The sequence below is a fragment of the Pestalotiopsis fici genome (genome assembly GCF_000516985.1).
Source record: "Pestalotiopsis fici W106-1 unplaced genomic scaffold PFICI_Scf_1, whole genome shotgun sequence".
NCBI lineage: Eukaryota > Fungi > Ascomycota > Sordariomycetes > Amphisphaeriales > Sporocadaceae > Pestalotiopsis > Pestalotiopsis fici.
The window spans coordinates 5,931,002-5,947,638 of NW_006917091.1; the positions used below are offsets into that span (position 1 = coordinate 5,931,002).

Here is a 16,637-nt window from a genome sequence, read left to right on the forward strand (position 1 = left end):
TATAACCTGGACTTTTGAACATGGATCCAGAACCACTACAGATCTTTCGCCACATTCAGCAACCATGGATCCCGCGATGGCAGTCCTTGGTCTTTTTGCATTTCTAGACATTTGCTTCTCACCGCAAAAAAATGTTCTGCGCTCTCACATCTAATTATACCCGACATTCTAGAATTAGAGACATTCTAGAGTTAGAGAGTCGCATTGGCATAGCATCTTGTCAACTGCATTGCTTTGTGTTTTGTTGGATCCGGCATCTGATTTGCTTGCTCGCCGGTTCCAAGCATTCATCCTTCTCCTTTACAGCATATCAATTTGCCATCGTCCTTCCGGCTTTTTCGTCCTGGTTCTTTTTTATTCTTATTTGGAACAATCTGGTTTCCGACTTACAGGTCCCCATCCTCACCCTGTTTTAATAACACACTCCTCTCTACTACCAGAGAGATACGCATGGTCACTTTGTAACATCAAGTCACCATATATGACGATATCAACGACTGTGAGCCACCGACCCATGGCTCACACCATGAAGCCTCTTTTGTACGAACATAACTTTCTCATCGGACGTTTTTTTCCCCCGGTGTCATCACTTCTACAGTACGAATTTCCTTGCATCCGACACACTCATCAACAAGAACAAAACAAAAACCCCACCCACCTACGGAGACTGAACTCTGTACTTCGCTTTTCCGCGCAGAACCGCGTTGCTTCTTTGAGACCAATACCTTGGCTGCATCTGCGGCATAGGGAAGCGAAGAATTCAAGTGGAGGTAATGCTGGCATCGCAGCAGATGCACCTAATACCAGAGCAATGGGTCGAGACGCCCAAGGGGGCACCCGAGACCATTAATGCTCAAGCTTTCTAGTATGTGGCATAGGGGGAGACGTAGGCGTACTTGGTGACTGGGTAGTCCTTTCCCCGGATTGTACATACACGTTTCATGTGGACACTTTTCCATCAAGGGCTGAGGCAGGAGACATTTACTTGTTCCTTCTGATCTGGAGCTGCTCTGTATATATTGACCTCCCCCTCCACCAAAATTGCAGGAAATCTGGTTCAAAGGGTCGCACTGCGAGCGACATGCAGCATACATGCATTCAAGCATTCTCTGCAAGGCAATAGGGCGACTAGAATGCGTCCCGGCCTAAATGATTAGCAAGAAATTGTAGCTAGTCACTTGAGAAATGCTCTTATTTCCAACTGTCTCTTTTTGATTCTCATTATGCGATTTCTATGTTCTCGAGCTAACCTCATGGCGAGAATCCTACTGTCAGGGTAAGTACCAGGTAAGCAGTCAGATCAGAGAATGTCTATTCGAGCTAATAATTTCCACGAGCTGACAGGCCAGGCTTTGGTCCGTGTGTGTCTCGTGGGATTGATATTTTTTTCACGCAGATTTGGATTTGTGGGAGTTTTACGCAATCCAAATGGATTGTATAAGGGTCCTATGCAGCCTCGGTATGATTGGTTTGAAAGTCTCCGATAGCTTATTAACTGGGGCTCCGGGGCGGCATTATCGGCAGCATCGGAGTGCCAAGATAAACATGGTGGGGTCCGTATCGGGCGGAGCCGATCCCCACTCGCCGGAAGTCCGCTCGAGTCATCAAGTATAGTATATCTGTCGGTCGAATGCATATAAGCCAGACGCATCAGGGTGGAATTCTTTGCATCTTGATCTGCCTCACCTTGCTGCCTAGCCGGGAGCAATATTTCGGCTTCAGCCTCCAGAGAGAATTCTCTTTAGTTGGACCGGATGCAGTCCGTCTCCTTGTGGGTCCCCTCCCTGCCAGCGGTTGTCGTTGCAACAGGAATCCACAAAGATCTTCCGTGCCACGATGACCTCATGCAACTCTGAGGTCCCTTACGACAGCAGGGCCGAGAACCTTTACTAGGCGGAGCGGGGAAGAGGGCATTGGTCAATGCCGGACGAGACAGCCACGTCGTGATCCCCAATGACGTGTCAGTCAAGCGTTGGCTCGAGCGTCCTCGAGTTGCCCTGGGGTGGAGTCTCTCGTTTACTTGGCCCCCATTCTCTGTCGGAGGGGGTCATTGCAACAGAGAAACACTTCCGGATCGACGGAGTCGAGAGCATTGACGGCCAAGGCTATCTGTCTCTAAAGTTTTTGAGGCCCCCCCTGCCTCGACGGCGGTGTAGGGGCTGTGAAAAAGTTGCGTCATGCAAGGGTCTAGATCTCTTTGCCCCAGCGGGCTGACGGGGTGGAAGCGAGACGGTGGAGTATAACAACATTGCGTAGGGTCCGATTGACAATACGGGAAAGGTTTTGCTTACCGTGTTAGCAAGGTACCCAGGTAAGTTGAGCTATGACCAAAGTAGTATACTACGTGGGCTGCCCGCGAGGTGAGTTACTTTGCATTTACCATGTTCATTGGCATGCCTGCCTGGTTGCCTATATTCCACATTCTCTTTAGCACCGCGAGGCTTAGATGCATGTGCCCGACATATTTGAGGCCCATTCTGTCTCAAAAGGGAATCTCCGATGTCTATTGTTTCCCATATCCATCAGTTTTCCTCAGTCAATCTACTAGTCGCTCTTCAGTGTCATTAAAGACACCCCAAGAGAGCCAGTATCAAGAGAAATGGCGCTTGTATAGTGACGGAGGAAAAAAAGAAAAGAGAAAAAAAGGAGTGGGTACCCTCCTCTGACTGATCTATAGAGGGGAACATGCCAGAAAGTCCCTTTACTCCACCGCGGCTATTTCATGACTTCAGATATGGAACTCACAGAGTTACCAATGAAGGTGGAGTTCTGAAAAGTAACTTTAGACCATGTCAAAGAATGACAGGCTTGGTAGGCTGCTCAGAAAGTGCCGCTATAGTCATTTCAAACACACCTTCTCGATCAGAGTTCAACACGTTGATTTTTGTCGCGTTTCCCGTGTAAGTATGAAGTTGTTATGCAAAATCCCAATATCCCTCATCTACGGCGTCATTATTTGTGCTCTTCCCATGGTACACAAATTCATTCAAGTTTATTTCCGATATACTTTAAACCTATGGGTCTTTGTCGGTGCCAACTGTCAAAGCTACTCATGTGGCTGCACTGTCTTTGAAACGCAATGCAATACCATGGGAGAAATGGCATTTGGATCATAGCAACACATGTCAATTTATTCATATGAAATAGCTACCCTGCAGATATCGCTCACACCGGCAGTTTTGTTGCCATTTCTCTCCAAAAGTTACACCGTGCCACGAATTGCGTAAGGTTGCTCGTAGTAAATCCGTCACTGTCAATCACCCACTCCTGGCCCGTCTGCAATGCCGGTACTCCCGTGACGTTGGCCGCTGTCAGCTTGAGCGCATTCGGGTCCCCAGTCATGAAGAAGGAAGCAAAAGCACCTTGGGATAGAGAGGTCAGTTTGCTCTTGTGCCGCCAGAAACAGCAGTTGGGAGTATCTCTTACCGGCAAAGCCTTTGTAATGCAGCGGATCCGTTTGCTGAATCGAGTTTACAGTGTTCCACTAAGAGTATCATTCGTGTTAGTTACCCCGATTGATGCTATGAAGAGCCAAATTCTGGGGTTTTCCAACTCACATAGCTCACGTCGGAAGCATGTTTGGCCGGGGAAATGGTGTATTCCCCGAGCCAGCCACCGTCTTGCGCCGCCCCGGCCGTCCAGTAGGCCGGGCACGCCAGGACCGAGTCGCGGTAGACGAGGCCGGCCCGTGTGTACGAGTCATTGTACGCCGTGATGGACTCTGCGCTGCCGGCGGCCGGGTATAGGGCATTGAGCCGCGCGAGATCGGCAGTGGAAAACAAGGGCAGAAAGCCCGTGATCCACGCGTCATAGTCGACGGCCGAGGAAACGAAGTTCTCGCCCTCGTGGGTGTTGTACATGGAGTAGACCAACTCGGCATTGAGGTTGCCTGCTGAGTTCGTAATTTCAGAGAGCGATCGGGTCAAGAACGACCCGTCAATAATGGGCCCCCAGGGATATGATGTCGGTCCGTACAGGTTTCCCGAGACCATGGCGTAGCTGGCGTTGCGGATCACAGCCACGTCGATAGTCTTGAGACACTGGAGGGTGTCGGACGCGTCGGCACAGCCCGTCAGGTTGGCGAGCTGATCGTACCGGGACTGGGCCTCGGGCGCGTCGTTGGAATATGTCTTTGGCCAGAACGGACTAGACGCCAGAGCTCGCTTGAACAGCTTTCCCCTTGCTTCTCCTCGCCCCGTTGCATCATCACTGAGCTCTTGTCGCGCAATCGTCTGCGCCAGCACGCTGCCTCCCCCGGCCGACTGGCCCCAGATGGAAATCTCCTCTAAGTCGCCGCCAAACTGGCCAATGTACCGTCGCGTCCACCGTATCGCGGCCTCTTGATCCAGCAGACCGGCATTGACGTCCGAGTGCGGGTCCTCGGCCACCTCGCGCCCAGGCAAAAACCCAAAGGCATTGACGCGATAGTTTGGGTACACAAACATCATGTCGCTGGACTCTGACACGTTGAGCACCGGATACGCCGACGGCGGGAGCGTAAAGGAGGCCGACCCCTGGATGAAGGCGCCGCCGTAAAAGACGACCACGACGGGGCGGAGGGGCTGCCCTTGGGTCCAGGGCCGGCCGTAGAGGCCGAGATATAGACAGTCTTCTGAGCCATTGACCTTGTGCATTCACCTAGTCAGCCTTCTTGGACATTGCACTTCTTCAGATGGGCTTGACAGAGAATAGGGGTGGCATTATACTTACCGTCCTCTGCGGGCACATGTCAAAAGTTGTCGTCGAGTTGTAGGTGCCATTTTCGATGCGCAGTGGCGGCTGGGGGCCGCGGAATCTATTTGACTTTCAACATTAGATCATTCCTTGTGTATGCCACTCTTTCCCGGCTGATACTGAGTCTGTAAAGATGGATGATTTCTTTACCTGTTCTCTCCAATCGGCGGTGCTGCGAATGGAATCTTTTGCCAGTACGAGATATTGTACTGGGCGCTATAGGCGCCTTGAAAGGTTCCGTAGTCGAGGCTCGCAATGAGATCCTGTGCAAACACGCATTGAATCACGAATGCGGCCAACCACCATATGTGCATCGCCATGAGTCTCATCATGATAAGCTCACACCCTTTATTAACCCACCAAGGGAGAGAAACAGACAGCACATGAAATCAATCTAGACTATTTGCCCATCGTTTCCCGGGCTCTTGTGCAGATCTTATAAGCAAGCTAGGTAAACTCACTGGCCATCGCTTGCAATGCAGTCACTTGACGTCAAGTCTAGCCACTTGGCCATATGCGTGCCAGAAAATTGGCCAAGTTACTTACCCTGCAATAGCCCCGGATTTCTTTCGCTAGCCTTTCCCAAGACTCTGGACGATTGTTGGGGAATCCTGGGGGGAAAAAACGACTCGTCTTTAGCCAGTTCAGCCAATAGCGGGCGAAGGGGGCTCGGCAGTCGATCACAATGATACGCCGAATGTGGGCGGGTATTTCTCCGTCCGCCAAGAGCACATTTGTTGGCTCCCGAAATACAGAAGCTTGAAGCAAGAATTTGGGGGGCAAGACCGAGCAAAGAAATATTATTACTTTTTTCTTTAATCCTTCAACTCCAAACCAGTGCTCACTATACTACTGCCTTCTCTGTACATTTTCCTGGCATGAATTAAATATATAATCGGACTCCGGACCTGCCCCCCGCGTCAAAGGATGAGGCGAGGAATAAACAAGAGAGAAGAAAAATTATATGGGGTCGATAACAAGTTCCCAATAACTCGCAATATACATTCCTTCATCAAAAGTTGTGCCCCAAGGTAGAGATATTTTACCATCTAGCCCGATGATGCATGGGCGCAATGGGTCTCGCATAAGGACTATCAAACGGAGGCGGGAGGAAAGGTCGCTCCATGGGCGGCAGTTGACTAATGCCATGATCCAGCTCGCGCCGGTTGGCCGTCTCCTTTAATATCAGGAGCGAGATCTCGGGGTGCGCCAGCAAAAAGGCCGACGTCTCCTCGGGGCAATGCCTCCAGAGCAGCGGCTGCAAAAAGCCCACGCGCGCAAACACCATCTTGAGTAGAGGGTCCGACTCGGGCAGTCCCGCAAACAGCTTTGCGCACAGCTCGAGGACCTTTGTCTGCGCCGCGTCGGCGCCGGCCGACTCGAGCATGTCAATGCAGCACCGCGCAATGGCCTGCTTAAAGTCCTCGAGGAGGAACTTGTTGGCGCAGACATAGACGTCGAGGTTCAGCTCATAGGTGAGCAGCCACGATCGCAAGTCTTCGCCCTGGATGCGGTCGCCGCTACTGCTGCTGCTGCTGCTGCCGCCGCTGTTGCTGCGATGATTCGGCGGCTGGGGCGACGCGATGCGCGACCGGTCGCGGGTGCGGTTGTTGTTGTTGCGCACCCTCCGCCCGTCATTGACGACCACGACGTTGGGGGCGCCGACGGGATGAATCGGCATCACGGGCGGTGGAGGCGGGGGGATACGAGGGGCCAGGCAATGCCAGCAGGGAGGTCCGCCCCCAGCAAGACATTGGCGACAGCCGCATCCGATCCGGTGCGACCCGGGATGCTTTTGTCTATTGATTTCCCAGTGGCGATCCTCTCTTCTCCGACGCCTTGCGCGGCGCCTCCGGCTTCGTGCACTGGACGAGTCACTTGCTGCATCGTCACCGGCGCCGCTAGAGTCCGAGTCCGAAGTCATTAGTTCGTCGTCCCCACTGAGCCCCTTTCCTTTTTCATCGGGTACTGTAGTGGAATGTCAGTCAGCCATGTCCTGCATGATGTAGTCTCCAGCCCATGACCATACCCAGAGCGGACGCAATTGGCTTGATTGGAACATATTTGTCCTCGTATAAGAAGGCAACAATGAAGTGAAATATCGCCGGGTCCTCCTCTGGTAGATTGATGGATTGTGTCGCGGCCTCCTTGAAGCTGCCGCAAAGGGCCTTTTTGAAATAATCCGTCTTGGTAAGGACATTCTTGTGAACCTGATGCCGATTGTCAGCTGTAATGTTGCAGGTCAAGGACGTGGTTGGAGCAGCACCCACATAAAACGTCTGAGCGTCCGGATAGGTACCGACTTCCAACGGTATAATGGGCGAATTGTAGCGACTTTATGAATTAGATATTAGAACATCACGCGACCAGGTTTGAACAAATATGAGGTGGGAGCGTTTGCAAGAGGCGGCCGTCTTACCCGTCTGCCGAGGACAGCCACAAGTCTTCCCGCGGATTCAAGGCATTCTTGCGGCTCTTCTCCGCATGTAGGCTGTCCAACACTACGACGCCAGGAGGATTTATCGATGGCGATCTCATCACATCGTCCAATGTTCTGCGCGGACTGTCCGTTGTCTGATTCCCTGAGCTTGCACCACCGGTTTGGCTAGCCCCGGCCGAATCGTCGGCCATCATGGGGGCGGGCTATATACAAGTTTATGATTCAAGAGGCAAAGCAGCCTAGAGTCGAGAAAGTGAGGCGCGCAACGAGTGCTACTTTTTGAGGCTTTTTGAATGATGCAAATCTTTCATTTGAGTCGAGGTCGCAGAGGTGAGGAGAACAAAACTAAGGGAGCCGAGACAGACGCGCAAACCCACTTGCTTGCAGGTGCAAAAGGCGGCTGATGGGAAGATTAGGTTTCGGCGTCAGCAGTCTACCTAGGCAGCCAACCGGTGTCTTGCGCCGAGCCAATCGACAGTCAAGCCCAGCGTTACACCGAACAGCCGTCCGCGGGCGTGCAGGATCAAAATTCGGGGCAAGGAAGAAGGACGTGGATCGGGAGAAGAGGCAGATAGGCGTAAGTAAGGTAGGGATGGATGCATTTTTTTTCTTTCTTTCTTTCCTCCCTCTCTCTCCACGCACACACACCGGTAAGGCGAGGCCCTTTCCCCCCCTCCACCAAAGCGACACCCAAAAGGCAATATATGTAGCCTCTAGGCAGGTCAGTGGACCCAGCCGAAATGCTTTTCCCTGTCGTGTGACGGGAGTGCAAAAGGCTGCCATGCCGTCTTCGTTGTTGGCCGCATGAATCTCATGCACGCTCGACTGGCTGTGACGGCATCTGCCGAGCGTTGTGACTGGTCAGATGAGGATGCATTGGTGCGCAACATATCGACCCCAGCTGAACACCTGCAGATTGCATGTCAATGATTCTGTTCCCCCCCCCTCAAAGCAAAGTTACCGAGCGCGGTAATGCCACACTTGTGTGTCCTTTTCCCAACAACCTCTTTTTGACCTCTTCCGTGCCACTTCAGAACATGATCAGCAACACTGGGATTGACGACGGACATATCATTACCTGCTAGCCAACCATCCTCGAGACTAATTGTCAATCCGAGTCGCAATTTTCATAATGGCTCCTTATCATTCTGAATCTTCATCTGCCAGCCCGGTGCAGACAAACAAGCAGCTTGCATCTTGGTGTGGTCAACACAGCCCTCAATACGCCTGTTCTGATATCAGAGTACCGTCAAATCGTGGACTGCGATATCAAGGCACCGATTGCAACAAAAATTTGTTATTGAATGCAAATGGCATGCTTTGAAATACAAGTCGTACTCGACCATGATGCCGGCAATCCGTACCCATAGTTTTGGTCTCGACTTAACATTCTTCGTGATATTTTTGCTGCAACCACCATTTCTATGTCCCAGATCGGATTATTCCTCGCTGATCTCTTGTTGCATCTGAAGTTCTGCAAAAAGAAGAAAATTAGCAATTTACATGCAATACAAGAGAATATCCCACTTACGCCAGAGCCGGTTGGCTGAATCGGCAATGACCTTGGCTTTGGCCAGAAGCTTTTCTTCATACTTGACTTCATCCTTGGACTGGAGCCTTACTTTTGTAGGTTGTGCCTTACAGCAAGTCAGTACACGAAAGAAAAGCTTGAGTCGATGGGTGATTATTTCCAGCACAAACCTGCATCAATATGGGCACGAGCTCCATTGGATCTGCATTGGCAATACTTGCAACAGATTTGAAGCCATTATCGTAAAACACTCGAGCTGTTCGACTCTTGACAAAGGTGATTCTAGCAAGCTCAAGGAGATCCGCCTTTGCGCCCGCCTTTAATCTATCTGCAACGTGATCAAGCGCAGCTGCCATCATCCTATGGCCCGGATTAGCTTTTGTTAACCTACCCGAGACGCAGGCACGTTTGTGTAATGGGATGGATATCATACCCCCAGCCCATACCATCGCAAAATTTGACCATACCAGCAGCGAAGCCCTGGCAGGTCTGTGCAAGGGTCTGCACGCTCCCTCGAGGCACATCATATTTTCGGGCCACTGCATGAACGGGGCTCTCGTTGCAGAGATCCCGCAGCTGCAGGGCTAGATAAAATCGAGAATAAATTCTGGACAATTCTCGCTCTTCAGGGGTGTTTTCCTTCATTTTGCCGCCTTGGGCCCTGCGGCACATTAGCATCGTGGGAGTCATATGTGCCAAGCAATATATACGCACATTCGATTGATGACGGTGGGCTTCAGCCCGAGAAAGGTCAGGACGCGCATCCCACTTTCGTCCAGGGTATCCATTTCATTGCGGAAGACCTGCCAGTTGACAGTCATGGAGAAGTCCTGCACAGGAGTGAATGTGTAAAGAATGTGCATTTCGCCATCCATCACAAAAGCTCTGAGGGCGCGCTGTAGCTCACGGTGAACAAAGGCACCGTCCTCCGGTTCTAGAGCTGACGCTACAACGGCTCTACCAAGCTGGGTGGCTTCAAAGCCCCCGGACTGGTCTGGAACTATAAAGCCCATATCAGTCAAGTCCGCAAGACTAGATTGCACATGCTCCTGGATCGCCGTTGGTGCGGCAGTTAAGCTGAGGAGCGTCTTTTGCATGTAATCATCGATAGAGACTGAACTCGTGGCCAATTTAATCGCAATCGCCTCCAGAATAGCCCTGCTCATCAATGAGTCGTTTTGGTCAAGATGTAGTTCTGGAAGCACTTACCGTTGTATTCTATGTTTGTCTGTTAGTAGCCCGCTTGAAATTTGGGGCAGATCGGCATGCATGAGCTCGACTACATCTTCGAGGTCGTTTTTACGACAGCAAAGGAAAGTCTCTCCAACCTCGTCTTTGCCTTTTCTACCAGCCCGGCCACGCATTTGTCGACTATAACAAAATTAGTGAGTTTATTTGCTTTGTTTTGTTTCCATCACTCGAGCTGTGTAGGTATGTAGACTTTTGCTAGTCGAGTCCACATCGACTCCTAAATGATGGCAGCACCTACAGCATCGAAGGTCCGACAAGATCCCTTCCCATCCGAGCGTTGTGAAGGATTACCCTTCGAGCCTGGATAGGGAGTCAGCTTTGCTAAAGGCATGGTCATGGGAGTCACCGTACTGGTAAATTAATGCCTGCGGCCAAGCTGCATGTTGCGACGATTACTTTCAAAGTACCACAATCGTACGCATCCGCAATCAAGTCACGTTCTTCAGTGGTTAAGCCCGCCTTCGTAATTAGTTCAAATTAATGAATTTGAAACGATCCAAGGGCACTCACATCTATATTCATTAGCAAATTGCCCCGGCATGGCATTGCAGAATACACAACTCACGATGAAATGCAACACCGGCAGGAACGGTTTCTGCTAGTACGGGGTCAAGTCCCGACGGGAGACTTCTTAGATCAGCCAGTAGATCAGCCCGCTTCTCTGCGGCTCTATCACCAATCTCTTCAGGGGCTGGCAACACGCGGGCGACTATCTTGGCATCTGTCTCGCAGCCTACGCGACTGCTACAGAAGATCAAGACGCCGAAACCTGCCCTTACGGTCTCATCTGTCAGAGCAACCACAGAATTCAGCACAGTATCTTGCAACTCTTTATGCTGTGAGGGTTGTATGATTCGAATAGGTGAGCTTGACGTTTGTGTTAGTTTAGAGTCTGCTTTGAGCTGTGTGGCTGCTTTCAACATTGAGCTTGTCGATGAAGCGGCGTAAATATTGGACTCGAACACGAGGTGTTCATTTATTGGCACAGGACGGTACATTGTCTGATAGCTGTGGGCATTTAGCCATTCCGCAAGGACGACAACATTCTGAAACTCGATTAGATCTACTGAGAAACAGCCAGTCATGGTATATGTGTGCTGACTTACAGGTAACGTCGCACTCATGCCAATTATCTGGACGTCATGTCCAAGGCTTAGAAGTTTTGTGGCTGTAAGCTCAAGAAGATACCCTCGATGGTCGTCATCAACCATGTGTAATTCGTCCAACACAACAGCCCGTAGTTTCGATATGGAGCAGTCATCGATGGCCGTGTTGATGAGAGTATTGGCCTAAAAGTCATTAGTGGTCTGGCATGTTCGACATGTTTCCCAAGCCATGATGGTACCTTTTCAAAAGTGCAAACCGCAATGTCAAAATCTGCCCAAGTAGCCCTTATTTTTCCGCCGCCAAAGAAACCAACAATTCGCACAGTGTCTTCATCAGCTCGTCGCCGCCAAAGTCCTGGTTCCTTGGTCTCCTTGTCTGCACCTGGGGGTTTACGATGGATATTTTGCACAACCTTGCGCAGCCATCGAACCTTTTCCTGAACGAGGGCCACATACGGCAAGATTAAGAGTGCTTTGGCATTTTGGTCCTCCAAGACTCGTTTCAGCATCAGCACATCAGCAACTAGGGACTTTCCACCGCCGGTGGGCGCGGTGTAAACCAGGTTCTTGGACCCGTCCAGGAGACCGGGACCCATGAGGCAGTGTTTCTGCCATGGATATATTTCTTTGATGCCCAGTGCAGCAAAATTGCTGACTAGTGCAGCTGGCAGGCCATATCTAGAAAATGACAAAAGCAACGACCTATCAACCGTTGAAGTAGGCGTGGCAGAGATTACTCTTCGCTGAGAGTATTCCGATATCTCGGAAAGCTGCTGCTGCCCGTGATCGGTCAAGGTAATTGCACTGGCAATCAACTTGGGCACGTTCCGACCGAGAGACAGCGCTCGGTGAAAGTCGGTCCGTTGGGCTGCTTGACCGGGCGCAGTACGCTGAGGAACCGCTTCCGAGGAAGCTCTCTTATGGCCAGCGACGCTGGTGGTATGATACGTATTTCGTGGCGCCTTGGCTGCCTGTATGGTGGTCTGATGTAATATGCCCTGACGCTGCTCCATCGTCGCCTTAGCTTAAGCAGTCATTTGGCTGCCAGATGATGACGATTCGAACGCGGGCATCCATTGAAGTAGTGAGTGAGGTTACAAGCACTTGAGCAAAAGAAAAACGAGAGTTTCTGTCTCTACATGGCCATTATCCAATCGTGGATTTAGAATAATGTACAAGGCATGGATCAGGCAGATGCATACAAGCCAGCTTTTTTTGTCTAATGTATTGATCCCTGGCGTGACGCGACACGAGCGTGTCCGATGGAGGGGCATTTCTGACGCGGAAGCACCTGACCGCCACACCAACTTAATAAGGTGCAGCAGCGTTAGGCACATACTCTGTCGTACATACAGGAACGAACCCCCCTCCCTCCAAATTCCCCCGTTTGCCAGACTCTTTTATTTTATTTGACTTGGGACGCCCCGCCCGCACTAGGTCCGAGCTTTGGAGCGCCAGGGTCGTGCCAAGCCACGTCGGTGAAATCAGCCCTGGACCGTGGACGTTGCTCTCTCATCTTTAGTCCGACTTCAACGCTTTCCAAGGCCTTTCTCTTCTTCTTGCAGGCTTGTAACGGCATGCCACGACCTTTTGCTTGGCCCCAACACGACGTGGCCAGGTCGAGGCCATGCTCTTGTGTACAGTCAGTGAAGCTGCAGAGTTCAATCGTCGCAATCATTCCAGTTCAAATTGCATGGAAGAGCAACCCGCCACACGTCCATCTTGGGTTGATCGGTATCAATTGACGGACTGCCAAGTCAAGCTAGATTCTGTACGTCATGCTAGCAAAGTTTGGAAGCACACAGGTGAAAGCCCATCTGGGTGTAGGCACAGTACGGCGGCCAAACTCCTTCTTGTAGCAAGTAACCGTGGCCAGCGCCGTTCCAAATAACCCATCCCCCAGTGTAAAGAACGCACATGGGTGAAAGGGATAAAGATACGTGGTAGACGTTTGGCCTTTCTGTCATAGCAACTCATAATCTTCTGTTGGAGAAGACTACTTGTCCATGTCTTTCCATTTGTAAGAATGCAAGATGTTCAATTCAGCCAGATTCGTGACGCCAGGCGGTATATCTTGCAATTGGGACTGATTGCAAAAAAAAAAAAAAAAAAAAAAAAAAGACCCAAAGCCAGTTGAAATCATGACTACTAGTGAGCGGCATGGGCGACACCAAGTGGGCGGTTCGCGCTCGCGCATTTGGTATTGCAAGTGCGACGGTCTTGACCTTTTGATATGAGCGAGGAAATACGGGCGGACATCCAAAGGGAGACAGCACCATTCAACACGTCAGTGTGGGATCTATTTGCTTACGCCTCTGGATTAATAAAGGACATGCTGCCGACCTACGTAGCTATATACGTATTGCATAGTTGTCCGAGCGGGAACCCAGGCTCGCCCAGATTGAAGTACTACCTTCAAGGCAAAAAAAAAAAAAAGGCGCCTTGGTGAAAGTGTCTGGAGATTACGTGCCGGTTTCTGACGCAAAACCGTGAGTCGCCTATCTGAGATTCCACCCACTTCTATATGCCGGCATTACTAGAAATCATTCAGTGCACCAAGAGGTGATGGGCGGTACGAATGCATACAAAGGTCACGCAAGAATGAAGACATGTTGCAGGACAAGTCACGGGCTGCTGCTGGTCATGATGGGCTGGTAATCTCTACACCACAGGACGTGACATTGCTGCTGGCTAGCACGCACGACCAACCCTCATTGATTCAATATGTGGAGCTTGCCTTTTGACCCTTGCCGTCCTGTCAAGTTGGCTGTGTGCGACCCCATTTTGGAGAGAGGGAGAAGAGAGAGGGAGAGAGAAGAGGGAAGAAAGGTGGGGGCTCCTGCGTGCAAAGTGCCATCCGTTTCGGTTACTTCCACCGTGTCTCAAAGCTCGACAGAGCAGAGGGCTGGGCTGGGGGGTGTGCTGGGCTGCAGATGCCGGTCTGAGCTCCGGACGGACTTTTTCCAGAGAAGAAAATATGTAGCGGGTTTCCGCAGCATAAAGGGACCAGACGACTAATGTACGATTGATGAGGCTGGCCGTCGGCACCATGACTTCGGTCCGCTGGTGGTGCTGTGACATGGGAAAAAAAGAAAAATATATGCATCCAGTGTTCTACCGATATATCTTATGCCTTAATCTTTTTTAATGATTTGATAAATCTCCAGAAACGCCATCATGCGTGACTGAGCAGGTAGATGATGGTTGTTGTTATATACTCACTACCTTAATGATGAGTGTAGGTATGTACTAACTTGGAGGTCGTCACCGGTGGCCGACGCCAAGTACCTACTGATCACTCATATTGAAGCGTGCCCACTTTGGATTGACAATGGGAACCAGACGGCGATCCCCATTGAGGCAGGCATAGCCCGACAAATTCAAAACCTGACACCTCCATCTCTACCCAGCGATCCCGAGTCAGCGTCAGCGAGGATCATTTTGCCCGTCCATCGACACGGATTGCTACCATGATTTGACATCATTATCAAGTTCATTGCAGATATTGATATATTGGCTGGTCGGATACCTGCCACCCAAAGGTGCGCAATTTTTATTGTCGCTATTTTGATCGTGCGTAATGCATCTTTGCAGTCCATGGCGATCTGCCTATGCAGAGAATTATAATTGGCATTATGCTCAGTACGTAATGAGTGAGGCACACCAGGGACAGCAGAGAGGCAGCGCGGTAATCAGCCACGGAGAAAGATGGGCGCATGGTACATGGGAACACCGCGATCTAATCGGTCACATTCGCGAGCCCTCCTTCCAGGCATATATACTGGTGAGTACACTGCAGTGAGTGCAAATGCATGCGATATATGTCGCAGCGCCTTAGGCAAACGGCACGAATCTCGCAGTGATGCTGAGCAGTGCCCTGCTGATACTCCCAGTCGCTGCTTTGCCCAACATTACCAAGCCAGGCAGCCAGCCATTTGACTCCCATGAGACAGAGGAGATACGTAGTTTGTAGACGGGCCAATAGTCGCTCGGTGATTCGCCTGCCTTACTTACTCATCCCGGTCGCTTGAGGAGCAGCCAACAAGTCCTGCGTGTTTTGGAAGCAAGCCAGAGTATATGTGTGTGTGTGTGTGTGTGTCTCCCATAGAAAAAAGGCATCGGCTGCATCATCATCATCATCATCCAGAATAATTCATAGCGTTTTTCAAACTCGACCCCGCCATATGGCTATTTCCTCGATACCTGGCGGGCGGCCATTGCCTGGTGCACGATCGGGTGAATTGCATGGCAAGATCTAGCATTTAGGGCGAGGGGGATAACATGAAGTCAAAAATGAGGTGCAACGCTTGAGCTACTTGGGGTTTGGCAGGGCACCAAGGACACCACACATGCGCCAAGGGGTGTGGGACCAGGAAAGTCTTTGTACCAATGTGCCTCCCTCCCCTTGTTCCTAGTACGCGTGGGAGGAAAATCGACGGTGGCATCGGTAGCTGGGTCTCGCCCACGTCCCTGGATCGGCCATGTAGCGGTACCCAGGTCCGACGCAAGGTAAAAATGGAGGCAGGCAAGGGAATCACAAATGGGGGACATGGCAACCAGGGGAGAGAAAGAGAGAGAGAAGGAAAAAGGGAAGGGAACAAATAAAAGTAGAAAGAGAATTCATGGCAGCAGCTTGATATTAAAAAGGGAATAGAAGAGGTAAAGAAAGAAAAAGTACATACCGGTTCGGTAAGTATCAAGCAGGCAAATACTACTAGGCAGAGGTATGCAATCAATACAATCTGAATGTGAATGATCGATCCCCCCCCTTCCCATCCTCCATCCAGTCCGACCTGTTAAGATTCCCCTTCGAAATGTGTTCCGCACCCCCCAATCCCATTCATCAATCGACATCGCATATCCACACTTAAATCGTCGACTTCTTTGACGGTCTGTGGGGACTAGGCAAGTTCGATGCTACCTACATACACGGGTGCGCTTTTGCCCAGCATTTCCTTTTCTCGGATCAACAGTACGTAGTCAGTCAGTCAGTCACCTTGTTGGTCCGTCAGATACGTCAACTCTCTCTCTCTTCCTCTGTGGTGTGGTAGCTCTGGTTCCTTTCTTTACCTTTGCATTCCCTCTTGGCTTGGCCCCAATGGACCAGGACCTCGACCGCATATTACAAGCCTCCGTTGCCGACTTGCGTCTATCTGACTGGTCAGCCCGTCTGCCGACCTTAATATTTCTCGAGCCTCTCTTCTCGCTGCTTTCCCAAAAACACAACTATCATCCTGTCTGGTGTGTCTGGTCTGGTTCGGTTTGGTCTGGTCCATCTGCTTAGGTCACCACATACTACGGACATACATACCTACCTACAACGATCCGTGGGATGGCTCTGATGCGTCGCCGTAGCCTTGGTCTTTGCCGTGTCTAACTTTCGACCCTCCAAAATCCCATCTCGCTCACCAAACGCTGCCGTCCCACATCTTTCCTTTCTTCACATCCCAATATCGATTCCGCCTTGCTTGTGATATCTGGGGCGACTCATCCATTTCCGTCCCCTACAGATTCCCATCCATCTTTCCTTCAAACTTCACTCCGCGCCCCCTTCCCTCTTTTTTTTTTTTTTTTT

General features: G+C 50.8%; 3 protein-coding genes across 3 annotated transcripts; all 3 read right to left on the reverse strand.

Annotated features, from left to right (window-relative positions):
- Positions 1 to 3,165: 3,165 nt before the first annotated feature.
- PFICI_01746 (uncharacterized protein) lies at positions 3,166 to 5,063 on the reverse strand (the record flags this gene model as incomplete). The annotated part of the gene is made up of 5 exons (XM_007830327.1): positions 3,166 to 3,362; positions 3,427 to 3,484; positions 3,558 to 4,625; positions 4,711 to 4,795; positions 4,885 to 5,063. 5 exons carry the CDS (start codon positions 5,061 to 5,063, stop codon positions 3,166 to 3,168), a joined length of 1,587 nt encoding a protein of 528 aa, XP_007828518.1.
- A 713-nt stretch (positions 5,064 to 5,776) lies between these two features.
- Positions 5,777 to 7,365, reverse strand: PFICI_01747 (uncharacterized protein; the record flags this gene model as incomplete). The annotated part of the gene is made up of 4 exons (XM_007830328.1): positions 5,777 to 6,702; positions 6,764 to 6,944; positions 7,005 to 7,068; positions 7,154 to 7,365. 4 exons carry the CDS (start codon positions 7,363 to 7,365, stop codon positions 5,777 to 5,779), a joined length of 1,383 nt encoding a protein of 460 aa, XP_007828519.1.
- A 1,248-nt stretch (positions 7,366 to 8,613) lies between these two features.
- Positions 8,614 to 12,075, reverse strand: PFICI_01748 (uncharacterized protein; the record flags this gene model as incomplete). Its single annotated transcript, XM_007830329.1, has 12 exons — positions 8,614 to 8,648; positions 8,706 to 8,811; positions 8,876 to 9,065; positions 9,139 to 9,366; positions 9,420 to 9,863; positions 9,915 to 10,076; positions 10,195 to 10,256; positions 10,308 to 10,415; positions 10,467 to 10,468; positions 10,522 to 11,002; positions 11,063 to 11,245; positions 11,302 to 12,075. 12 exons carry the CDS (start codon positions 12,073 to 12,075, stop codon positions 8,614 to 8,616), a joined length of 2,775 nt encoding a protein of 924 aa, XP_007828520.1.
- Between the last annotated feature and the right edge of the window lie 4,562 nt (positions 12,076 to 16,637).